Raw genomic sequence first — 26,971 nt, 5'->3', positions numbered from 1 at the left:
ACCGCCAGGGGGTAGCTGCCATTGTTGTTGCGTATCGCTCTCATATGTTCTTGTATCCTATCTTTTAAGGAGCGAACGGTACTGCCAATATAGATTAAGCCACAGCAACAAATAATGCAGTATACAACATAGTTGGTATTACAGTTGATAAAATGCTTAATAGTGTGTTTGACTCCAGTATTGTATTGGAATTCTTTTAGTTTGTCTGCTGCGAATTGGCACACACAGCATGTGCATTTATAAAAACCCATTGGTTTAGGTGGAAACCAAATCGTTTGTTTCTGTTTGGGGGGTAGGTAACTTGGGCACAGAATCTCTCTTAGGGTGGTACCTCGTCTATATGATATCATGGGGTGTGGTGTGACATATTTTTCTAAGGTCTTATCCATACTCAAAAGATGCCAATGTGTCTTAAAGATTCAGCTTTGACCAATTCAAATAAGATTCCAATTAAATCCAAAGAACCCAAAATCGCTGTAATAACTGGATATAACACTCATAGTCATCATGTGCATAGAATCTTTAAGAGACATTGGCATATTTTGAGTATGGATAAGACCTTAGAAAAATATGTCACACCACACCCCATGATATCATATAGATGAGGTATCACCCTAGGAGAGATTATGTGCCCAAGTTACCTACCCCCCAAACAGAAACAAACGATTTGGTTTCCACCTAAACCAATGGGTTTTTATAAATGCACAACATGCTGTGTGTGCCAATTCGCAGCAGACAAACTAAAAGAATTCCAAAACAATACTGGAGTCAAACACACTATTAAGCAGTTTATCAGCTGTAATACCAACTATGTTGTATACTGCATTATTTGTTGCTGTGGCTTAATCTATATTAGCAGTACCGTTCGCTCCTTAAAAGATAGGATACAAGAACATATGAGAGCGATACGCAACAACAATGGCAGCTACCCCCTGGCGGTACACTTTAACCAGACACACACGCTAGAACAACTAAGAGGCATCAGATTTCATGGAATTACACATGTCAATTGTGGACCCAGGGGTGGTGATAGGGTGTTGACATTGAGACGGACAGAAACACAGTGGATCGTCAAACTTAGGGCGGTTGAGATGGGAATTAATTTTGACAAAGAGATGCATGTGTTTTTAAAGTCATAGTATCAATATTCGGACTTTAAAGTCAGTTTTGCAGCGATCGATCTCCTGATGTTTGATACAAATAACATGTAATGCGGGAATGTTGATATATATAGCAATATAATGTGGATTAGATGTAAGAACCTCACATATTGAACGATTTCAAAGTTGTCAAGATTGTCAACCCTCAGTCTCTCAGATGGAAAAGAGACACATAAACTGAGATAAAATCATGTTATATATATGTGTCATATTGAATAGTTTCGAAGTTGTCAGGATTGTCAACCCTTAGTTTTTAGATAGAAATGAGACACAGCAACAGAGACTAAATCATGATGTATAGGTGTGTCATAGTGTACCCCAGTTGTTTTTTTACATATTTTCTTGCTCTCTCTCTTTTTCTTGGATGTTGTCACTATATCTGTTCCCTCTACCCTTTCCCAGTGTCTTATTATATTTGATATTCAATACGAAACTACTACAGAGATTTCAATTTAGAGTTTCATAATACTGAGCATATGAATGATTTTCCTTTCTTGTCACACAATTTTTACTTTATCAAAAGAAAAACGTATGACCCCCCTTTAGGAGAGATTAAATCGAGTACTTGCTTATGAATGCCCCTAGGCGTGTTTCTCCTTTTTCCTGTACACTTATATATGTACAACGAACAACAGTTTCATATACTGAATCCTGAAAATTACTCATTTTCAACATGGCGGCTTAATACGCTTAGGTTGGTACTTTTCAGATCGTTTTGTAACCACAGCTTCTTTTCGCCTTTCTCGATCTAACTATGCGATTAGTAGGCGAACACATTGGCTGTTTAAATCACAAAGAATTGTGGTCCTATAGTGCCATCGCGTCCACTGATAGTATTGTGTAATAAATAATTAGGATCACCCGATCCCAATCTAATGGGACGGGTCAGAAATGTGGCAAACAAATGATGGACCACGATATTATATGTAGTGTCCTGTCAGACATCCACACGGTATACTTATGAGTAGAGATAAGTATCTTGTAATTGAATCGGAGCAATTTCAAGATGGATGCCCTGCTTACTGACTGTTGGTTTACTCTCTATGGCAGACCAGACATCCGGTTTTTTGTAACTTCTTGATCACTTCCGGTTTGCCGGGCTTCCTGCCGGTATGATCGACACATAAAAATGGAGCGGTCAGTATTGGAAAGTTGCGTATACGGTGAGACGGATAGAGAGGACGTTCATACACGCGGTAAGTCACTTATCACCGTTGGTGTAAAAACCTTCGCGAAGGCTGAGATCATAAGATGTGTTTTTTATATGTAAGGCGGCCGCTTACTTGGACGCCTGTACCATGAGTTTAACAACGCGAGACCAGGCACACTAACATTTGAATATGTTAGAAAGTCCGCTCTAAATGACACAGTGTTGCGAGATATCATCTCTGTAGTTTAAGATGATGAACCGCCAACTATCGAAAACTAAACTTAGATATGTTTTGTACTACGGGGGTCTTATATATGACCAGTGCAGATGGCATCCCTATTTCCTCTACGAGCACTCCAAGTACAAATACTTTCTCTCTTTTAGGGTGCCCAAGCTTTAAAACAGATATGGATACATCTTGCTCGTGGAGTCTAAATATTTACTCTGACGAACCATTATAACGGACTACAAGAACGTTATTTATCTAAATGTCTGATTATTTGAATTTTAGGCATATCAGAGCCCATCACCCACGCCTTCAAAAACGGAAACAAGCAAATATGTGAGTACTCGATGCACACTCTATTTAAATATGTGAGCATTACAATAAGAGCTTTTAAATCAGCCTATTATTGGTAATTTACACATGTTATTTTAAATTACTAATATTTTTTTATATATAAAGTTTTTTAGGAATACATACGCTCATTATTTGAAAAACTAGTTCCAGGCCGTAATCTCAATCTACCAAAGAAAGAAAGGAAAACTAAGGTGGAAATGATATTAAACATTAGAGTGACCTAAGGGTAAGGCTTGATAAGTCCTAACAAATTGTTATCCTAAGTCACACCATGGATTCCTGTCACTGGCATGACTATATCCATTTCCCTATGTTCTAGGTTAACCATCTGAGAAGATTATAACTTACTTGAGAACTTAGACTTGAGTTAAGGATACTTTATGATGGCTCTGTGATGCTTTTTGAAACAAGTGAGTTCCCATTAACCAGGGGAAAGTGATAATAAAAAGAAAAAAAGATAATGCTTTAATCTATTTTTCCATGATGGATCGTATATTACTAATATATTTCCATTTGAATCATAGAACGATTACATCACTATGGTTCCGTGTAACGGAGGTTACTAAGACATGGAATATGGGCTGGACATATGAATTAAAGTAAAGAGGAGCTACAAAGTATATGGACAAAGTGAGTGCCGCTAATTCTGACTATCACAGTGGGACATACTTATGGTAAAATCAATGAGTAAAACCATATGTATAACTTATATCTACTATATAGGTTATTCGCCAAACGGGCGTATCAAATCTCTGTTATTCGAAAGAAGATTACGGACATAGACGTTAATAAATCTGCACTACAAATATTCAGAAGGTTAGCCTCTTCTCAGTTCGAAACAAAAAAATTTTCTTCCGGTGACGGGCACTTGCACTTCGTTTTATTTAGGTAATTTGGTCAAATAAATTTTGCCCCCCCTGCCCTCTTTTTGTCACACAAAGGGTGTAATTAAATCTAACTGCTTCTGTAGTTCTCTTCACTTTTCTTCAACTTTTGCACAAACTGGTTTTTCCTGCTACCTTCCTGCAATCAGGGACAGAATGTGTCTATCTGTGAAAAAGAAATTTTAGATGAGATATATTTTTTATGAGGATTTTTAAACACAACAAACCATTATCTTTGCAGCCTTGAGGAAGTCACATGACGTGACGAAACACGTGTCGGCTGTTGTTGCTTGAGGATCAAGAAGAGGAGGACATACATATTTCATTTGTCCTTTATATTTTGTTCATCACCCTCTCTTGACCAGTTTTTCACCAATGTAATTTGTATCATTCTGTGACTGTTTTGTATATCAATTTTTGATGGTGTTTATAATATGTGTTAATTAAATCTATTCATTCATATGAACCAAAATTGTTATTTGTGGCTGAATGTTCAGCAACTGTGCGCAAATTTAGTCCTCTACGGTAAAAATATAAGTAATTAAATTGTTACATTTGAGTGCCGGGATATTGGATTATTAATTTTGAGGTACCTGGGGATTTTCTTTGATATCCCTGTGTATATGTACACCTAGGTAGTAGGGTGTTTTTTGTCCCGAGAGGCACCATCACTAAATGTACTAATGCCGATGACCCATACTTTGTCAATCCCTTAATGTATGACCTAATCTGAGTATACTGTTGAATGAGGTGCGCCTCAGTTGCATTACTGCCAGTGAAATAACATATATATATATATATATATATATATACGCAAGCTCCTTCTTCTCCACTCCAATTCTCCAAGGAAGAGCACTCACAGGGGTGATATTAGAGTCCGTTATTAAGAGCAAAACAGACGCGTTCGGCGGTTGCCTTTATCGATGTTTTGTGTTGTCACACGCCATAAGAGATCATTTTTTTATACATTCAAAAATTTCCAGCACGTGGTATTCTGACACATAGATGATGGGCTCTATCACAAAATCTATAATGGTCGCCATATTGGAGTGATATTTGGTGTAACATTTTATATCAGTCACAAACCAATTTCTTCATTGTAACTTAAAACACAATGTTATAGGGAAAAGGGATACTATGTAGCCGTGTATCGGCCCCACTCACATTTCATCATTTTTTAGAGAACCAGCCCTAATTTCCCCCAAATTTTGTAAAACATATTGCCGTGTTTCGGCTTGTTACGAACTGTGCTTATGAAAGCACGTTCAATGGTAAACCAATGATTGTCTTAAAATACAATACAGAAACCATCTTCTACATAGCTTTAATCTACTCACATGTAAGCATTATTTTGCTGTGTATCGGCCTAATCATCATTCATATTCACGTGTATACTGTTAAAATATCACAAATAATCCTGCTCATATTAAATATTTTTTGAATACATACAAAACATTGCATTTATAGTCACACTTCCCTGATTTTTTCTAGCTAAAAATCAAATAATATATTCAGTGTCTTCCTATGTTCACTGTCATTCAAATCTTATTGATCTGTTTAGTCCCCAAGGTGTATTGCCAATTCTTCCCGACTGTTCATTCCATTGGGCATCTTTGTTTTAAGGTCAATAATATATCTCGATTCTAACCTTCTAAGCTTTGTGATCCTGTCACCCCCTCTTTTATTTGCTGGTACTGAGTCTATACCAAAATAACGCGACAGATCCCTGTTGGTCGGATGTTTTTTGGCAAAATGCCTAGCAACAGGGTAAGTGACATCATTTTTTGCTATGGCATGCATGTGCTCCAATATCCTCATCTTGGTGGGATGATTCGTACTGCCTATGTACCTAAGTCCACATAGACACAGGAGACAGTATACTGCATAGGTGGTATTGCAAGTTAGAAACATTGATTTTTTTATTTTTTTTCTCCCTGGAATGTCATAAGACAATGTTCTCTTGCTGTTTACACAGGCTGTGCACTTTCCACACGGGAAGAAACCCTTCATATCCATGAGGGTTCCCTTGGTATTGACTGTTTTTTGTAAATGACTTTGAACTAGGTAATCTCTAATTGATTTAGCTTTTCTAAAAGTTTTTTGGGGTGCAATCAGTAAATCTGGGCCTATGACCGCGTCCATTTTAAGAATGTGCCAATTCCTTCTCAATATTTTTCTCAGTTGGTTGGCATTTTCTGAGAATGTAGTGATTAATCTGAACATGGTTATCCTTTCTTCATCTAGTGGTGTCCTGATTTTCCTTTTGAGCAATTCAAAAATTTCTATCACATGATATTTTGACAGACATAGATGATAGACTCCTATCACAAAGTCTCTAATGGTCGCCATATTGGAGTGATGTTTGGTGTAACATTTTATATCAGTCACAAACCAATTTCTGCATTGTAACTTATAACACAATGTCCTACTTATGGGAAAATGAATAATGTTATGATATTGTGGCTATTTGTAATGTCAGTTTTAAAAGTCTATCTCATTGTCATCGATATTTTGTGTTTCGTTATTTTTAAACTTCCAATATTTGTATTTTCCGATATTTTGGATTTAATAATTTGATTATTTTAGTTGGGTTTCGGAATTTTCTCTTTGATATATCTATTTATCGATATATTTATTGTCCATATTCATAAATGCTATTGGAATTAAGGCAAGAAACAAATAATCTCTGTGCTGCTTGTATTAAGAACGTATACAGTGAGTGGCTTTCAAGGTGAAGCTTGTTCTCTCAGTTTCACTGATATACCGGGATTAGAAGAAATTAGCAGCACATCATTCTTTCAGCACAATTACCTTTTTTTATATGTGGCTTGTTATTTGAGAGCGCACACTGCAATCTACGTGGAGAAAGCATTTTATGACATCCGGAGACTGTTATTCAACTGCACCTCTACTGGTACCTTGCTCTACACTGTCTACAAACGTTTTCTTAAAACGTGAATGCTATAAATATAAAGCATTAGCCTGGAGAATCACATTAATTTCCACCAGACGCCTAGACAAAGGGAGCACGCTTGATAGAAAAAACTACTTCCCATCCATTATGCACAGGCGGCAGGCATACTTATGTCCCACGTATGCATAGGTACATTAGAGAGACATTGAAAATAACTCGCTACAGACTTCTATAGTATACTCATTGTTGGGTAGCAGGTGCAACCAGTACAAAAGAACATGATTTATTTTACATTCCCTTGCACAGATGCTGCTCATGTGCATAATCGTTGCAACAAATAGCGTATTCCTATCATTTTATCACTTTTAAATACAGGAATTACGAGCCTGTTGTCACAAATCAAATAAATCACCTAATTAACACGTCATTGCCTTACCTTTTCAGCTTCTTTACTACCCCCATGGGTTCGGCGCTTTATTCCTTTAAGAGTTTAGTAATTTCCTCACTTTATTACAATTATTCACAACAAATAACAACATTTGTACATTTTGATTGGCTACAAGGTTATCTCTGCAAATAACCAGTCAACAGTACAATCATGTGTTTATTATTTTTACAACGTCGATATCAGAGGGAATGACATTACAAATCAGTTTATCATGAATATGCATTAGCTCTGAGACATGGTACTGAAGACAAACCATTTACAAGGACTGGACTATTAACAAAGTAAGGCCCCCAATTGGTGTCAATTGTAAAAGCCCTTGAAGTGAAGGCTGCATAATAATTTTCAAGACACTCCATAATCTTGAAAATAGCAGAATATTGTTTTGGGGAATTCATCTCTGTGCTTTTTCACCGTCGTCCATTGAGCAGCTTTTCAGTGTGCCTTCCAGAACAGAATAGACAGTAAGCAATATACATAATTTGCGATGGGCGTCGAATAGGTGTTCTGCTTCACAGACTGGGTGCCGTACGTTTCAGACCTGTTCAGGTCTGGAGCACACCTGCATTTCCATGCCTTCAGTTTTATCTCTGAGCGTCCCTCCAAGTTTTCCAGATTGCCTATCCCTGAAAAAAAAATAACGGTTTTATTTTTTTTAATCTGTCAGCAAAAACAAAGCATGTTTTGATTTGTTTAAAGAGATTGATGCAGGTTTTTAAGTCGAGAAAAAACCAAGGGTTTATTGTACTTAAGAAGTTTAAATTCGCATTAGGCACATTTGCCTTTACAAGAACATTCTGTGTCTATGGGAAAATGTGTTCATGTATATGGCCCAGAGAGGACAGAATATAACATTATTAAACGAGATCTCAGGTATACTGAATACAGATTTCTATTGTGCGAGACCAAACTGAGAATGAAATAGAAGACAGGGTTTGAACAATCCTTAATGGTCACGGGATCTTGAAAGGGAAGAATATTGTTTAGTTGGTCATGGAAACCAGAAGACTTGCTCTGTATTAAGCAGTGAATGAGCACTTTTGTTTCATTTTTACATTATCTTTATCACCATATTTCCTTTTTTTTGTCATATCAATGAGACTGAAATTGACCAATGGCAGAGTCGGGAGGTGAGGGTCTTGCAGAAAGGTAAAGAGGCAGTTTCCTGGTCACAGAAGTGGCACATGTTCAGGGCTAGTGTAAGAAAGCAAAACTATTGACCAAAAAACTACCAGTTTACTGAAGAATGACATCTAAAGCTAAACAGCAGATGTATGGGGTTGTTATAATGTATAACTTTTGTTGGTCTTGGATTGCTCACTTTAAGTCTTCAAAATTGTCAAGGGAATTACAGTAAGTGTGAATCAGTGCACATACCAAGGGCCTGATTAGGAATCCAGTCATTCCACCCGTCCGATCACCACAGCTGTGCTCCAATTTCGACCTCTGAGGCCGGGAATGCTCTGTCCGCTGTATTACCATGCAACCACTGCTACCGCAGGGGTCTCATGGTCGGGGATGCCCCACTCCCCAGACATGACGCTACAAGTGAGGTCAAATGAACAGGGAAAGTGCAGTTGTACACACATGCATTACTCATGTGGGGACATGCCTTGTGCACCATGTACCCCATTGCTGGAGTCGGCCGATATGTGAACAGTCCAGTCAATGGGATACATGCCACATGAGGACTTAAGTAGATTCTCCCACCCACATGACTGTGGGGACCTGGTGGGAGGGATCCACACTGTAGACTGCCAGGGAGAAGGGGAATCAGCTTAGTGTTCACCCCTTATCCCACGTTTCCGACGACTCGAGGCAGACGGTTGGAGCCCCACAGCCTGCCCATCGGAAAACCACATTGTAATCTGGAAGCAGTTGAATCTCCCCATACAGCCCTAAGGCTGCTCTTTCTTTCCGACTGTCAACTCAGTGGTCGGAGGAAGGCTGTCAGATTTGATGGTCTGTCAGCGGTCAGTCGAAGTACATGCTGGATGCATCGTAATCCAGCGGTCGGACCGCCTGCTTCCAACAAGACCTTCGTGGACCGACCTCATCCAACAGAACCGTTGAATCGGGTTTGACCAGCATCCTATTCAGGCCCTTAGTCTGGAAACTGCCTGTGCAATTTGTTTGCAGAAAAATTCTTTTGGAGAATATTAACTGAGCAACTGGGGAACCTTAATAGTTACATTAAAACGCAAGTAAGAAAAATTACATTTTAAAGTCTTATGAAAATTATCTTGCAGAAATTTAAAACGAACTTTAGCAGTGAACATTAGGTGTGTGGCGACTTGAATTACCTGTTTATAGATATTATTTAGAGAATTCACAATTCCCAGGCCACTCCTGAGGCCTATAGAGTGCATACCAATAATGGTAACACAATTAACCTTTCTGCTATTCTTCTGGGCACCCTGACATTGTGTTACCACTCCATTTCTTGGTATTGTGTGACCATTACATTCCTGTAGGAGTCCTACTACCTTCTCCTGCTTCCACCTCTTTGTTATGAAGAGCATTGGACACAGCTGGCTATAATATACACACAAATGATATGTGCATGCACAGACATGCAGCAGGTTTGTAACCGCATGCCTTGTCCGAGACACATCTTAAACCAAACATCAAATGCCTAAAGAATGCACTGCAACTATATTCACACAGCAGTTTTTTAACCACTATTTCTCAGGAAACCTTGAACTTTTCCTGTTTAACCTCTTTACTGCGGCGCAAATTCCACCGCAGTGCTGGGACATTCCATTCGCGGGTGTGGCTTGGACAGCCCCCGGCCATCGTGCGCACATGTCCACCATGACTCATGGCGGCCGAGGGCCATCACGAGCACGGAAGAGGTTATAGTGATGCCATCGCTTAGCTGTAGATGATCCTACTGCTGCTTCAACCTTTAGGGTGGGCAACCATGAACATCTCAGCACAATAAGACTGCAGCAACATACAATCCACCATAAACTTCCCTCTGTCGTATATCCCACCATCTTACAGCACTTCTCATCGCGGCACCCATAGTAATGGGAGACATATTTCACGGTACATACCTTATCAGTCAATTTAGGCTTCTGTGGCTATATGTGTAGGAAGTCGAGCTATGCCACCATATATTTTCATATTTAAATATTAATAATGGTGCGGTAGTTTTAGTTGTTTCCTCACACTCATCTTCTTTGCTCATCATATTCCATGTGCTCACTGTCCTTCTCACCATACCAACCTTTGAGAAGAACGCCATGACGGACTACCACCAATGCATCAGAACCATCAAAAGGACCTTCATCCACAAAAAAATCCTTGTCCATTCCAGCAACTCCAAGAAACTCTTCAGCGTCATCCAGGAAAATTTGCTATGCCCCGCAGCAAAGCCACGGACATCACCCCCCCGGACTGCTACGACAAGCTCTGATCGTTCTTCTACCTGAAGATCAAAAACCTCAATGACAATTTCAACAACCTCACACCTGACTCTACAGCCACCCCACCCTCTGGCAATGCCAGCCAGACCACCATCTCCTCCTGCACCCAGGTCACAAGACCATGAAAAGCATCCACTCAGGGGCTTCCACTGACCCCTGCCACCATACATCTACCACAGAGCCATCACACCCAAACTACTATGCACCATCAGCACCACATTCGAGACTGGCACCTTCTCTGATAATCATAAACAAACAGAAGTCAGGTCCCTGCTCAAAAAGCCCTCAGCAGACCTTACAGACCTACTACCGCCCCATCTCCTTCATGACAAAAGTCACTGAGCTAATAAGGTTCATCAAAAACAACACCATCCTCGACCCTTCTCAATCCGGATTCTGCAGCAACCACAGAACTGAGACCGCGCTACTCGCTGCCATAGACAAAATCCGCACCCTCTTCGACCAAGGCCACATGGCAGCCCTAATTTGACTCAACCTGTCAGCAGCATTCAACACCGTCTCACACCAAACACTTGCAGCGAGACTACACAATGCCGGCATATGAGGAACTGCCCTGGATCCGATCATTCCTCAACGGAAGAAGCCAAAGGGTCAGCCTGCCACCCTTCCTCTCAGAACCCACGGAAATCAACTGCGGAGTCCCACAAGGATCATCTCTTAGCCCAACCCTCTTCAACATCTGCATGGCTCCCCTTGCCACCATCGTCCGACAGCATGGCCTCAGCATAGTATCCGATGCCGATGCCACTCTGCTCATCCTCTCCTTCAAGAAGGACCCCACAACCACCAGACTCAACTTCCAGAAAGGAATGCAAGACGTTGCAGCCTCAATGAGCAACAGCTGCCTAAAGATTAACTCACAGAAGACTGAATTCCTCATCCTCAGAACAACCCCATCTGCATGGAACAACATCTGGTGGCCCACCACCCTCGGAACCCCTGACACCCACAGACCACACCAGAAACCTCAGCATCGTACTCAATTCCTCCCTCTCCATGAACCAACAGGTCAATGCCATCGCCTCCAGCTGTTTCAACACCCTCCGCATCCTCCATAAGACTTTCAAAGGGATTACCCCTCCAAGTCAAGGACGACAGACACCCATGCACTCTTCACCAGCAGGCTGAACTACGGAAACACCCTCTATGCCGGCATAAACAAGTCCCTACTCCGCAAGCTCCAGATAATACAGAACACCACCACCAGACTTATCCTCGTCATCCCCCGACACAAGCACATTAGCATAACCTACGGAAGCTCCACTGGCTCCCCATCAAGAAGAGAGTCATTTTCAAGATACTCACCCACGCCTACAAATGCCTACACAACACCGGACGTCAATACCTCAACGATAGAATTACCCTCCATGTACCCTATAAAAACCTCCGATCCACCAACCACATCCGTGCCAAAAACCCACCCATCCCAAGAGCCAGAGCAGGGGGAAGATCCTTCTCCTACATTGTGGCCAAGACGTGGAAGGAGCTCCCGGTCGACATCAGGTCCGCCCCCTCCCTGAACACCTTCAGGAAGGCTAGCAAGACTTGGCTCTTCGGCTGAACGGAACTGCTGCCGCCTCATGCACCTTGAGACCCTCACGGGTGAGAACCGTGCTTACAATTCCCTGATTGATTGAATTACAGCACATTTACTCTTTACCTTGTTTTATATCTAACCTTTCATTTCTCTACAACATTGAATCTAGGATATTTCAGCTGCAACTCCAGCTATCCCTTTACCCCATTACTCTGCTCATTCTCATACACTGAACCTCTCTGCTTTTGGCAGAGGAAAAGGTATTCTGCATTGATACTCGGCTGCAAATCATGGAATGGCTGACAGGAATCACTGTATTTTGTAAGTATGGGGCATTTCTTCCCTTTCAAATTGGCTTAGGGGAGTGCAGAAAAATTACTTGTTGCACTGCTATAAGGTAATTCTATGTAAATGAGGCCTTTTGTTTTATGGTCTTAACCTGACCATTCTTCATTAAAGATATAGATGATTAATCAATATACAAACCAGGTGGGGGAGGGTCTGGGGGATAGTTTAATGACCCAACAATACTAATATCCCAATAACCATATGCACAACACAAGATAGTAAGGGGTCAAGAAAAAGGTTCTAACTGAGTTAAATCTCTACAACAATGACTAGAATGGAAAAGGAAAGGAGAAAGAATGATTAGTGTGTAAACTGAATCACACTTAGGGTCTCCTGCTACTCCAAGAGGATTCCCATCAGTCACCACTCGGATCCGCCCTTCATCATCTGGGATCCATCACCCTCTGAGCTACAGATGTATAGACCCACAGTGGATTGGCAGATGTCAAGAAGCCTAATCCTACTAGTGGCGTATGCTCAGAGGAGAAATTAAGGTGTATGGTGGTAACCAGAAGCAGTGCTAAACAAGTGCTATAAAGTGAAGTGCACAGTGAAATAATGAAAAATGGTGATACAATTAGGTAAAGAGGCGAGAAAGAAATTTATTATGAATCGCTTCTTTCCTAAATTCTAAAAGAAATGAGTGCGTTGTGGTATAAACAAATAACCACAGTTGGAAAAGAAGGTCGACATGTTTCTGCAGACTTATAAGATCTATATAGTATCTGGCTGCTTCCTCAGGACCAAAAAACGCTACTGCTTGAACAAAAGTGTATATATGTGGGAAAATAAAGAAGACTAGATATCACCTGAAATGTAGCGATACCATCCTTCTCCTGACTGCTCACATGCCAAGAGTGGATCCATTCACAATGACATATATGTAGAGAAAAAAACAGAGAACATACAACATTTTCAATGCAAAAACCAATGTTAGTGCACATCATTCAGACACAAATTGGTCATTATTATTGTTTGCCAGATGTGGTCACCTATATATGTATTTGACACATCTCTATATATAACCACGAGTTTATAATTACTCACTTACCCAACTGGCAGGAGAGAAAAGCCCACCTCACCTGGCTACAGCGCAGGTAAAGCGGGGCACCGCTCTAAAGTAGCAACAAAACATAAATGAAATGAAAGGGAAATATTAGGACAAAAGATTCATTACGCTATTCCAGCAGTATGCCTAAGGCTCAAATCAATATTTAGTCTTATTATCGGGTTTATATAAAAAAGAAAGAAAGTGGAGGGAAGAGAGGCCTCTGTTGATTTTCATAGATGTTATGTGCACCAAAACAGCCCGTGAGGATATGTAGAGCTTGCGATCAGTATGAAATCATACCTCGCGGACATACAGGTTAACAAAATGCTAGGAGACCAAAGGAGGAACACAAATACTGCCCTCATGCCTCCAGAGCATGACAAACTGAGTCGGTAAGGAATCCAGAATCACACTCCACAAGTAGTCAGTTTCACAAGACACCAAACGTGAGTAAAAAAATTTGCTGTCCTCAAAGCTCAGTTGGGAAACGAGTAGGCAGACAATCTCAAACTCTCTCTCCACCGTGAACTGTTAACACACCAAGACTCAGTTGTAACAAGGAAAAACGCAGGCTGAAAAGGACACACGCAATGTGAGCCTACCTGTCCGTCGGTACCCCGGGCGTCCCTCTGGGCTGACGTGGGAGGTACCGACGCGGCGCTCAGCTTCTGGTTTTTATTTTCGTCGCAGGCAGTGGGCGCTGCAATAACGACAATCTGCATGTGCTCTGCACGGGCTTCTGGGGATTGAAGTCCTGTCTCAATGCACTCAGCCTCTATCGTAGACGTGGTTGAGGCAAGTAAAAATGCGACGCTAGCAGTGCGCACTACGTTATGATGACATCAAAATGTGTGCGCTCTCCAGGGAATGATGGGAAATGGAGTTCTATCGCAGTTCGCTCCTCATTTTTGATCATGGGCAAATAGTGCGCAAATGCGCTCAGTCAAAAGGAGTGTATATTAGATATATATACTATTATCAGTGCCCAGCTAGTAGCTTTTTTCTAGTCTAGCTGACTGGTACTGATACTGCACAAAAGAGTGATTTAGATGATTATGGTGTATCATGTACCCAAGTGGGTCACGTGTAGTCTAGACTAGTCGGCACCAAGTGAACCATGGGCAACTCGAATAGAGTGTCTACAATCATAATGCCATCCATGGGATAGGCTCATTCAGGCCAACTCGATCTGATCGGAGTTTGTACACCCATTTCTGCTCTTTTGCAAACAGAAAGCCACTGATGTCAGTAATGTGCGATGGAATCAGGGGTTGTTCAATAATTGTCCAACTCAGTTCAGTAGATAGATGGCCGACCTCTATGTAGTGGGCTGTCAATCTCGTAGCCTGTTTGCAACACCGAATCGAGCTCTTATGCTCAGATATTCTCAACTTCACTTTACGTGTCGTCATCCCTACATATTGCATTTTGCAGGGACAAGTAATCAAATAGATGACATTTTGACTGTTGCAATTCGTGAATCGCCGCTGCTCCCAGGGACGACCTGTGCCAATATCAATCTGTGTCGACTTTTTTGTTAAGGGACAAGCCACACAGTTGCCACAGGGATGGTGTCCAGTAACGGGTGGCATGTCCCAGAGGGTTCCTACGGTACGGAGGTTCATGGTCTTGGGTCTCTTATGGACTAACTGGTCCTTCACATTACGGCCCCGCTTGAAGGCAAAGAGAGGAGGGGGTAAGGTGACCGTGTCTCCCCCAGTGTTAAGAATAGCCCAGTGTTTCTTCACTATTTTTTTTTGTAAAATTTTTATTTATTTTAAACATCAGAAGAATAGAAGGGGGAGGGAAACAGGAAAAGGGGAACAGGAAAGAAAGAGAGGAAGATAGGCGACATAACGCCATAAAGCCCCACACAGGGGGAGCAAAGATAGGGACTGAACCATTGAAGAAAAAGGGCTACAGGGCTCCAAAGTCCACAAGAAGCCAGCAATAATCCGATAAGGCAACAAGGAAATGTCTGCTCAGCTCAGTTCTCGTGTAGGACAGATTGTCAACAGTGGACATCGCTTCCTCAGACAGAGAGGACAGCCCAGATATCATCCAGAGTCTAGAGGTCCTCCTCAGGCAGAGCCAATCGCAATAGAAGAAGAAACAGAAGGCAATAACCCCAACTAACCCCCCCCCCCTCGTCCCTCCCCAACACCTCCCTCCCCCCCCAGTGGTGGCAGCCAACAAGCACGCAAGCAAATCAGGTCTTCAGGAATTTAAATCTGGAAGAGATGGAGGGACCGCACTGCTGATGGACATACTGCCGAGGGCAAGCCTCGGGACAAAAACCTCACAAGCGGGCCCCAGTTGTACATAAAATTCTTGAAATTCCCCCGAAAGATATCAGAGAGACGTTCCATGCTCAACAGACGCCACAGTCGGGCATGCCATAAGGAAATAGCGGGAGCAGACGGGGATTTCCAAGCGGCTGCCAGTGTCACCTTAGCCGCCCCCAGGCATAACCACATAATACGCTTATCCGCTCTAGTCTGGTGCTCAAGCAGCGGGTCTCTAAGCCCTAATAACAAAAAAGCCATGGAGTCCGGGATCGGGTAACCCAAAATGTCTTTAATGTGGGACAAGATCTCAGTCCAGAATGGCCGAATGGTAGGGCATTCCCACCATATATGGCTAAAGTTTCCCAACATACCACAGCCCCGCCAACACCTATCTGAAGTAGTGGGAAATATGCGGTGCAATTTAGAGGGATACAGGTACCAATCAAAGATGAGTTTCATATGTGCCTCCCTGAGGTCAGTAGAGTGGTTATGCGCCGTTACGTCCCTCCATAAGCCCTGCCACTCACTAGTAGAGATGTCCCTTCCCAGGGTGGATTCCCAATGACCTTGATATCGTGGCCGCGGCGCCACAGTAGAGTCTAACAGCAATTTGTACAGGAACGAGATTGCTCCCTTCATGGTAGATGTGCGGAGAAGGAAAGATTCGAATTTCGATAAGGGTCTAGTAGCAGCGTCCACTACCGCCGGTGACGTCGCCCAATGCAGGAGCTGAAGGTGTCTGAAGCGTTCTGTCGGGGGAACGCCATAATCCCTCATACAGTTGTGGAAGGTAAGGGGTTCGGTGCCATGAAACAAATGGGTAAGGGCTCTACAGCCGCCGTCCCTCCAGGCCTCAAAGGGGCCTTCCATCAAGGCCGGGGGAAAGGCCGGGTTATAGTGAATCGGGGTAAACGGGGACGGGAATGTGGTCCAGCGATCGTCGCTGCATACCGTGTCCCAGACTTTTAACACCGTGCTCGTGGGAGTGCTGATGTAAGCATTCCTGGGTCTATGTGCCTTGGGTAACCAGGCCAGACTCCAGATGGAGCGTCCCGCCACACTCCGATCCATATGGAGCCAATGCTTCTCCGACATCTGCTGAGACCACTCCACGATGACCCTCAGTTGGGCGGCCTTATAGTACAAATGCATGTCCGGATAGCCAACTCCCCCCTCCAGCCTCGGACGGCGCAGAACCGAAAACGGAAGCCGCGCTCGGCCACCTTGCCAGACATATCGCAACATGACGGTCTTCAAGCGGCGGAAGTAGTCTGATCCTATCGGGATAGGTAAGGCCTGAAACAAGTACAACAATTTAGGAAGGAGCACCATTTTGAGGGCGTGTATCCTGCCCAGCCACGAGATGAATTTAGGCTTCCAACGCTCCAGTTCAGATTTGATGGAAGTTAACATCGAGGGGAAGTTGGCTTGGAACAAAGCACCCACTGTGGCGGTCAACCGTACGCCCAGATATAGCAAGGACGTCGACGCCCAAGCGAGCGGAGTAAGCAGCTGGATCCGCTGCACCTCCCCCGGTGACAGGGTTAAATTTAGGATGTAAGATTTACCAAAATTAACTTTGAAGCCCGCCACCTCCTCGTAGGTAGAGAGCACCGAGTGGACATGGGGCAATGACAGCGCTGGGTCCTGGATGGACAGCAGGACATCGTCAGCAAAAAGCGAGATCTTATGCTGCTCACCTGTAAAGGGAAGACCCAGAATCTGCTCGTCCTCCCGAACCGCCAAAGCTAACGGCTCTATACTAAGAGCAAAAAGCAGGGGTGACAGGGGACATCCCTGGCGCGTCCCCTGGGAATGGCGAAAACTCGCCGATCTGTGGCCGTTGATTATCACCCGAGAGGTAGGGCCACTATAGTTGGCCTCGATCATCCTAATGAAAGCAGCCGAGAATCCGAAGGCTACCAACGTCTGGTGCAGAAAGCCCCAGTCAACGCGGTCGAAAGCTTTCTCCGCGTCGAGCCCAACCAGCACCGCCGGAATACGAAACCTGTCCGCCTTTTCAATGAGATGGACGACGCGACGCAGGTTATCGTGAGTCTGCCTACCCTTAATAAATCCCGATTGATCAGGATGGATCAAGGCAGACATCAGATCCTGCAATCTACCCGCCAGAATGGAGGAGTACAGCTTGGCGTCCAGGTTAAGAAGTGCTATCGGGCGGTAAGAGGCACAAGAGGTAGGATCCTTCCCAGGCTTGGGGATAACCGTGATTAAAGCTTCGGCCATAGAATCCGTGGTCCTACCATCACTCGCCATTGCGTTGAAAAGGGAGACTAAGTAGTCGCAAATGTCAGAGGCGAATGTTTTATAAAAGAGGGCCGTGTAACCGTCAGGCCCAGGGGCCTTATGCAGCTTCAGGGCCTTAATGGCATCCAAGACCTCCTCTCGAGTGACGAGGGGAGGACAACTGCTCGTTCCAGACCTCAGAGACTTTCGGGAGGGGCAGGCCCTCCAGGAAACTGGATTGGGCCCCCGGATCAAGCGAGTCACTCGAGTAAAGCGCAGCATAGAAGCGCCCGAATATAGTAGCCTTGTCCGCATCTCTATGCTGAACGAAGCCTGCATGGTCGCGAATACCTCCGATATAATCCTTCTCGCGCTTATCCCGAAGCTGCCGGGCAAGATGGCGCCCGATTTTATTGCCCTGGGAGTAGGAGGTGCGTTGGAGACGTAAGATAGTAAACTCCGCCCTGTTATTATAATGGGCCCTCAGCTTCCCACGCACCGCCGTCAGGGGGCGTAAAGTCACCCTAGAGGGATTCGCCTTGTGAGCCTGTTCTAGGGAGGCCAGCTCGGATTCAAGAGCCTCTCTCTCTTCCCGTCGCAGTCTGTTCAGGTTCGCGTTGAGAGCGAGGCACGTGCCCCTCAAAGAAGCCTTGCACGCGTCCCAAGTGGTATAAACCGATGTGTCCGTAGGCGGATTGAGGAGAAAAAATTCGCCAATAGCCGCGCGTAGAGCTTTACAAGACACCTCATCTCGCACCAATGCGGCCGGGAAATACCACTTCCTCCAACCATCTCCCCCGGCGGCCCAATGTAAACTCAGTACCACGAGGCTATGGTCCGAGAGCGAGAGTGGAAAGATGTCAGCTAACTGTATGTCCCCCTGAAGAGCCTGGCTAGTCAAGATGTAGTCAATGCGGGAGTATGAGTGGTGAACATTGGAAAAGAAGGTGTAATCCCTAGTCTGAGCGTGACGAAAACGCCAACTATCAATCAATCCCATGTCCCCTAGTTGACGCAGAGTTTCGTCTGAGAAGACTCCCGCGTCCGCTCTGTGGCCCCCAGAGCTATCCATTCCCCTGTTCCACACCATATTGAAATCCCCCAACAAGAACAGGTGACCCTCCACGAAGTTCCCCACCCTGTCCAGTAGTCCCTGTAAGAAGGCATTCTGACCAACATTAGGAGCATACATCACAGCAAAAGTACACAGACGACCATGCAACAGCCCCTTCACCAGGAGCCACCGGCCTTCCTTGTCCGCAGACATCCCCGTGGGCTGAAAATGCAGGGAAGCCCGAAAAAGTAGGGCCACCCCTCTATGCTTCGTGGACGCAGACGCCCTGTAAATAAGAGGGAACTGCCTATGACGAAGCCTCAACTCATCTCGCCTAGCCAGGTGGGTCTCCTGAAGGGCAACCACGTCCAGGTGGTGATCTACAATGTACTTCCATAGTTTCTGCCGCTTCTGCGGGGAGTTAAGACCCTTTACATTCCAAGTTCCCACGCTGACAGGCATTAGGGAAAGTAATCACTCCACGCCATGTACACAACCAAACAGCCGCACTCCCTGTACTGGACCTGCATACCCATCAAACCGCAGAACAACATATGAAGGACAGGTGAGACTGCCAGCAAACGTTTGATCTCCCCATACACCCTTCTGTCACCCCCCAGATCATCCTCACCCGTGAATCGAAGGCCAAAGTGGATCCCCAACACCAGAAGAGCAGGAATAAGCAGTAAAACACGCGTCTCTCCCCATTCTCGGCAATCCAAACATTCCATACAGAGCTGCCACCACCGGTCCCTCGCGCCCCTTTCCCCCCCCCCCCCCCTCCCCCAAAAAAAACAAGAAAGAAGAAAGAACAAAATGCAATACAGAGCACTGAACCTGAACCTCGCAGTCTTCAGTTCCAGCAGGTCAAGGCTCAGGAGGTCCCTACTGGACTGGTAACGGGGCAGGGGTGTCGACTCGGCGACCCCCAGGTCCAAGGTCTGGGGTGTCTTCTCCAAAAGTACCAGTGTACCCCAGGGACCTCAGGCCAAGAGCCCCTCCGACGCCATGCCATGAAGGCGGGGTCATGCTGCACCAGAGCTCGTCTGGGACTCCGTCATGGTGGCGGAGGCCACCGATGCCACTGCGTCTCCTCTCTCCTGCTCTCTAGTTGCTGGATCCGGTCGCTGTCGCTCAGGGGACGGGCCCACCCTGTGCCAGGAAGAAGAACGACGCCTCCGCCGGAATGGTGAGGCACGAGCCTCTCGGGACGGTTCCTCCTCCTCGATGCCTAGGAGATCCCTCGCTTCCCGCAAGGAGTTGATCTGTCGCAGTCTGTTCTCCCATCGAAAGATAATCCGGAAGGGATGACCCCAGGAGTAGGACACCCCGCGCTCCCGGAGGAAGGCGGTGACCGGCCGGAAGTCCCTTCGTTTTTGCAAGGTGGTAGCTGCCAGATCCTGGTAAAGCTGGGGGCGATGGCCCCTAAACTGCAGGGAGGTGATGGTCCTAGCTTTCCTCAGAATCTTTTCCTTGACCTGGAAGTCGTGCACACAGACAAGGATATCCGGCGGCGGGCCCCCTCCCCTCCTAGGCAGCCCCACTCGGTGCACTCTGTCCATCTGGATGTCCCGAAGTTCCTCGTCTTCCAGGATCTGGAGAAACAAGGCCAGAACATAGCCACGCAGATCCCCCGATTCACCATCCCACGGCACCGCCTTGATGCGAATGTTATTCCTCCTGGAGCGGTTCTCCAAATCCTCTGCGTGGGTTTGCAGATCCAAATTCTGCTCCGTGAGCCGTATGATGTCTTGCTGAAGCTGGTGCACGTCATTTGCCAGACCAAGATCATGGTCCTCCAGCGTCGCTACCCTTTCGCCAATTCCATCTACATCTCTTCGCACTTCCCGGAGGTCCGATGCCAGCTGAGTTCTGAGTTCGGAGATGTCCTCTTTAATAGTCGCGAAAAGCTCCTTCATAAAGGCCTTAGTTGCAGGTGCCTCATCATCTGGCTGTCTGGAGGACCCGCTAGCCCCAGGAGACGCCGGTTGCTGTGATGACTTGGGGGCCCCCTCCTTCACCGTCTTCCCCCCTTTGCGCTGCGCGCCGGACATACTTGCGAGTTGTTGTTGCACTCCCACTACCAAGTCGCAGGTAGGCGCAGGCGGGAGTATGAAGCCCAGGACAGCGCCCCCCGGGTTCGGGACTCCCCGTCAGCAGTGCCGCGTCACCCTCCAAAAGCAGCCGCTAAGCCCTCTGCCCGCAGTGTGGTAGGCCTTCCGCACCTTGGAGTCTTTGCAACGATGGCAGGCCAAGCCCGCAAGCAGTGAAGCACACTTCTCAGGCTATCCGTGCATAGGCACAGCCACCCCCGACAGCAACCACCACCACTCCGGGAATGCAGCAGGTAGTAAGCGTGGTCCGCAGGGTAGGGGGGAGCCACCGTAACGGGGACCCTCGCGATAGACACCAGTCAAATGCAGTGGCACCTCATGAGGCTTCCCAGCAGCGCAGCCAGACAGGTTCCGGTCAAACCGAGAGGTCCCCTAAAGATGGCGCCGAGGTCATCCACTTCGAGCGGTATGTCCCAGAAACACCTCGGGGAACCCAGAGCGATGCTCCCAAGGGTTGATAGTCCGGTATTGGGGCCCCACTGGCCAGGCAACAGGAAGTCCCCCGGGTCAATGGCGGCCAAAGAACGGGCCCAAGTAGGCCACTGTCCACAGCCACTCTGGGCGCTGTTCCGCCCGCACTAAACAGGGCAGCTTCTGGTCCGCCTCAGAGTACGTGAGACTCAGCCGGCACCCCGTGTCGGGGCCGCTGCGACGCCAGCCGCTCCTACTTCAGCTCCGCACTGTCAGGCCTCCATGAGTCGGAGCCGCTCCACCACATGGGCGCGCAGCCCCAAGATTCTCCGGCGCGGGACTCCTCCTCTGGTCCGGTGCGTCGTCCCCCGAGCTCCTTCCGAGGCTCCAGTCACGCCCCGCCAGCCTCCGCACACACCGGGTCCCCACTCCAGGGACAAGGCTCACCCCCGGCGGGTCGGCAAGTCTCGGGGGCGGGGCTCGGCAGCGAGCGGCGAGTGCTCCTCCTGCACGCCGGTTGCCGCGTCAGGCGTGGCCGGCCCCCTGGGTACCAGAGGCCGGTGCTTCGCAGGCCTCAGCTCGTCCCCGCTCCAAACTCCGTCTCTGGCCTCCGCACAGCTCTCCGATGGGTCCGGACGGCACCCCCAAGCTGCCAGTGACCTCCGCTGCTCGTGCAACGCCGAAAGGAACGGCCTGGACCCCGCTATTCGTTGCTTTGTAGAGTCGGCGTCGGAGAGGCTCTCAGAAGCGTCCTACTCCGACGCCATCTTCTCTTCACTATTTTTTGAATCAGGTTTGACTTCGTGCTAAAAGTATTGACATAAGTGATTCTCTTCAATACTGGTTTCGGAGGCAAAAGTTCTAGAAGACCCTCCCTGTTGTTATTTAGAGCACGCTTTTTGGCAGCTCTGACAAGTTTCTTCGGGTACTTCTTTTCAACCAATTGCTTCTCTAGGCCCAAAGCATGTACTTCGAATGCAGGTCTAGTAGAACAATTCCGTTGGATACGAAGAAATTGTCCATAGGGCAAATTGTTAAGAAGTGCTTTGGGATGGAAACTCTGATAGCTCAAGAGAGAATTCCTTGCTGTTGGTTTGCGATAAATTTCAGTATGCAGACCAGTCGGGGTAACTGTGATCAACAGATCTAGAAAGGATAGCTCGTGTGCACTAAATTCCATGGTAAATTTCAAAAAGGGGTTTAGATCATTTAACCACCCATGGAATTTGTTCAAATCCTCGACTGTGCCCCTCCATATCACCAACACGTCATCAATGTAACGTTTCCATAAACGCACATTGTTCATATATGGATTGGTCAGAGTGAGCACGTGTCGTTGCTCGAAACTATGCACATACAAATTAGCGAGGCTCGGGGCAAAAACGCTGCCCATACTGGTCCCGCTAATTTGTAGGTACAGAGAATCCTCAAAAGCAAAAAAGTTTTCAGTCATGGCCAAGGTCGCTAGGTTCATGATCAGCCTGACTGGTGTGATGGATTTCAGGTCTTGAGTTTCAAGAAGACTCTCTATTACCTCTAAGGTTTCAGTTTGAGGTATGGAAGTGTAGAGGCTTTCAACATCGAACGAGACTAGAAGGTCTAGTTCAATGTCGTAACTCACATCTGGAAGGATTCTGAGCACTGCTTTGGTATCTTTTAGATAGGTTGGCATTTCTAAAACCAAAGGTTGCAAAAAATGATCCACAAAAGTGGATAAAGGCTCGAGCAGTGAGCCTATGCCCGAGATTATGGGGCGCCCAGGAGGTGGTCTCTGGGGTTTGTGTACCTTTGGTAACACATAGAAATATGGCATCACTGGGTTAGTGGCACAAAGATATTGTGCCTCTTTTTCCATGAGCCATCCTTCAGCCAAAGCTTCTTCGACAATCGTGCCGATGATGGTGGTAAGTCTAGGAGTGGGGTCGCTTAGCAATTTACGGTAGAATTTGTTGTCACTTAGTTGTCGTAGACATTCTTCTCGGTAAGTGTTGGTGTTCAAAAGAACTATAGCACCCCCTTTGTCTGCCGGCTTAATTACGACAGCTGCATTGTTTGCCAATCCGTTCAAAGCTAGTTGCTCTTTTTTACTTAGATTGATGAAGGGTTTTTGGTGTTGATGAAGGAGCAACTGTAAATCATGGTCTACAGCTTCTTCGAAAGCTGTTACCTTCGCAGGTAAGCCTATCGTTGTAGGATTGAACTTAGACGGTTTTCTTAGTCCAGTGTTTTCATCAGAAGTATCGTTGTTATCAGCTAGACCATCTTTGTTAGCAAACAAGAAATGTAATCTAATTTTCCGCAAAAATTTGTTCATCTCAATATTAGCAAGGAAGGGATCTGTTTTGTTGGTAGAGACAAACCCAAGTCCTCTATTAAGTACCTGTTCTTCAATATCAGACATGGTATAAGAACTAAGGTTAATTACGAGGGAGCTTCTGCTGATGTTCCTGGTGTTTCTCGGGAGATCTGTTTCCCGTTCCTCAAGTCCAAGGTTTGAGGTGGTAGGTTCCATTGGACCTGACCCTGCTGTTGAGGTCTGCGTCGGCCTCTCGGTCTCCCTTGGCCATAGCCTAAAAAAGGCTGCTGTGAATAATCAGGGTAGAAGTTTTGGGGACCAAAAGGTCCTCCTGGTGGTGGGTAAGTAGACATACCCAAAGGTGAAGGTTGCCACCAGGGGGGCGGCGGGGGTGGCCCATAGTTTGTATTGTGTCTGCCCCAATTTCTCCTATTGTTACCTCTACCTCTCTTGTTATTCATCGTATTCGAATTCTCTGAGTCACTCGACTCTGCATCAGAACTGGAGGTGCCATAGGTTGAACCCCCTTTCCTTCCTTTGTTGTTAAAAGGCACCGGTACATAACTTTCATTAGTATATGGATAAACTTTGTCCATGGCGAATTTTGCAAGATCTTTCTTGCATTTTTCAAGTTTTGTGAACAAAATTGAGTCCCTGAACTCCTTGTTGGCCTTGTTATTCTCGTCCTGTTTCTTAGAGAAGATCTTAGTGGTGAGGGTGGTTTTGATCTGCCCTTCCAAGATTTGAATCTCTATCAGAATCTTATCTGCTGCTTTTTTAGGCCGTTTTTATAATAAGCACTAACCAATCTCTCGTACATTTCCAGGCAATAAGGGACCAATCACTTTATAGCACTTGTTTAGCACTGCTTCTGGTTACCACCATACACCTTAATTTCTCCTCTGAGCATACGCCACTAGTAGGATTAGGCTTCTTGACATCTGCCAATCCACTGTGGGTCTATACATCTGTAGCTCAGAGGGTGATGGATCCCAGATGATGAAGAGCGGATCCGAGTGGTGACTGATGGGAATCCTCTTGGAGTAGCAGGAGACCCTAAGTGTGATTCAATTTACACACTAATCATTCTTTCTCCTTTTCTTTTCCATTCTAGTCATTGTTGTAGAGATTTAACTCAGTTAGAACCTTTTTCTTGACCCCTTACTATCTTGTGTTGTGCATAGATGATTAATCCCCATTTTCCTCTTTTTGCTTAGTCGGGAGGGAAAGACACCTAGGTAGTGACAGGAATTGTGTGCCCAACTTTATTTTTTGGGGGTTACAATGGGCAATTCCTTTCTTTCAAATGAGGAAACATTCAAATAGAAAGGACTGGCGTGCAGAAGACTAGGATTAGGATTACTGACAAGCAATCAGTATATGCTCATTAACATGGAAGCCACAAATGTTGCACTCAAGCTAAGCAATTGGAATACATGTTCACACATCCACTTCAAATTGGGAAGACATTGATGCCTTCCTAATTGCCTGTTTTATATGTATAAAATCCCACTGACAATCTTCAGTCCAGTTGAAAATTCCTGCCTTCCTCTGTGCTTCTCCTGACCCTACATTCTGATCAATATCACTTAAAATTGTCAGTGCTCTGTTTAGTGGCTCTTCTAACGTCTATATACCAGAATATTGCTGTGAGCAATTAAAGACTTATCGGCACATGCATCAAGCTAGGATTTTGCGAGTCCTTAATAGCGATTATTAAGGAATCACAATGAAGGTCTCGCAAAAGCCTATGCATCTTGGAATCGCTATAAAAATAGCGATTCCTATACATATCTTATATGCGAGTCGCAAATTGCGATTCGTAAATAAGGAATGGCTTCCTACTCATTCCTATGGGCCTACAGGCCCATAGGAATGAATGGGAAATTGCATGCTCGATTTGCGAGTACCAATTGGTACTCACAAATTGCTCATGCAATTTCAAGGGTGCAAGGGTGTCAAAAGGACACCCTGTTGCATCCCTGAAATTGATCTGTGCACAAAAGTTGCACACACACATGTCCCAAGGATATGTGTGTGTGTGACCTACAACTTTGAAAAATGCACTTTAGTGCATTTTTCAAAGTGTTTGCAAGTTACCATGAAGTTCAACTTCATGGTAATTTGAGTCCCCTAGTAGCGAATTCACTACTTCAAAGTGGTTCTTGCATTGCATTTAAGGAATCCCAAAATGCGATTCCTTAAATGCAATCGCAATTTGAGAACTCACAATCAATTGTGAATTCTCAAATTGTGAGGGCCTTGACCCTTGATGCATTGCAAAAGCTAATATTGCAATAACAAACAGACGATTTTTGCGAATCGCACCATTTGCAATCGCAAAAAGCTTTGATGCATGTGCCTGTTGGTTATTACTTTAGCTGAAATAGACATGACATTCCTAAAGAAAAGCAAACCTGTGTATAAGGAAATTAAAAATTGTGCATATTTTGAAAACTTATAAATCATATGATGAAGGTTGCAGTTCAAGCTGATGATAGGCTGGCAACCATTGTTCATATTCTGACCTTTCCTAGCATGGTGATCATCTCAATATGTGTAACTCAAAAACAATTTTCTAACATATTTCTATTCAGAGTGAAGATTAATGCAGATCTGTCCAGACACCATGAAGACAATGTCCATGGGACTGAGTCCTCTGTGTCATGTATACGTTATATGATACCTTTACAACACGTCATCTAATTGCTTGAAGATTTAATTGCTGATTCACAAAGGCATTTATGTGTATGTTGTAATAGTAGTCCTGTATGTGAAGTAGTACTCCTGAGAATATTCAGAAAACAATCATATACAATTAGTACAGATAGAAACAACTGCACCTTCCTTGCACTTTTACTAATACGTAGGTGGAGGACCAATTCACAAAGACATTTTTGAGTAAGTGAAGTAGTACTCCTTTATGTGAGCAGTACTCTTGTGAATATTCACGTAACACAAATACTTAATTTGAACATAAATTTGCAATTTTACTAGTAGGGAGGAGTTGTCTGACAGAATATCAACACTAAAAATATTG

General features: G+C 45.1%; 1 protein-coding gene across 1 annotated transcript in view; it reads right to left on the bottom strand.

The window, feature by feature from the left end:
- Nucleotides 1-7,126: 7,126 nt before the first annotated feature.
- NPSR1 (neuropeptide S receptor 1) overlaps nt 7,127-26,971 on the bottom strand; it is a 1,386,173-nt gene continuing 1,366,328 nt past the window's right edge. The window contains exon 8 of the mRNA XM_078686281.1: nt 7,127-7,759. Within this exon, the coding sequence (XP_078542407.1) occupies nt 7,669-7,759 (91 nt within the window). The 3' untranslated portion in view covers nt 7,127-7,668. The remainder of the gene's footprint in view (nt 7,760-26,971) is intronic.

The sequence above is a fragment of the Lissotriton helveticus genome, chromosome 4_1, assembly GCF_964261635.1.
Source record: "Lissotriton helveticus chromosome 4_1, aLisHel1.1, whole genome shotgun sequence".
NCBI lineage: Eukaryota > Metazoa > Chordata > Amphibia > Caudata > Salamandridae > Lissotriton > Lissotriton helveticus.
Note: the sequence above shows the minus strand (reverse complement) of the source record. Positions and strands in the feature narration are given on the sequence as shown.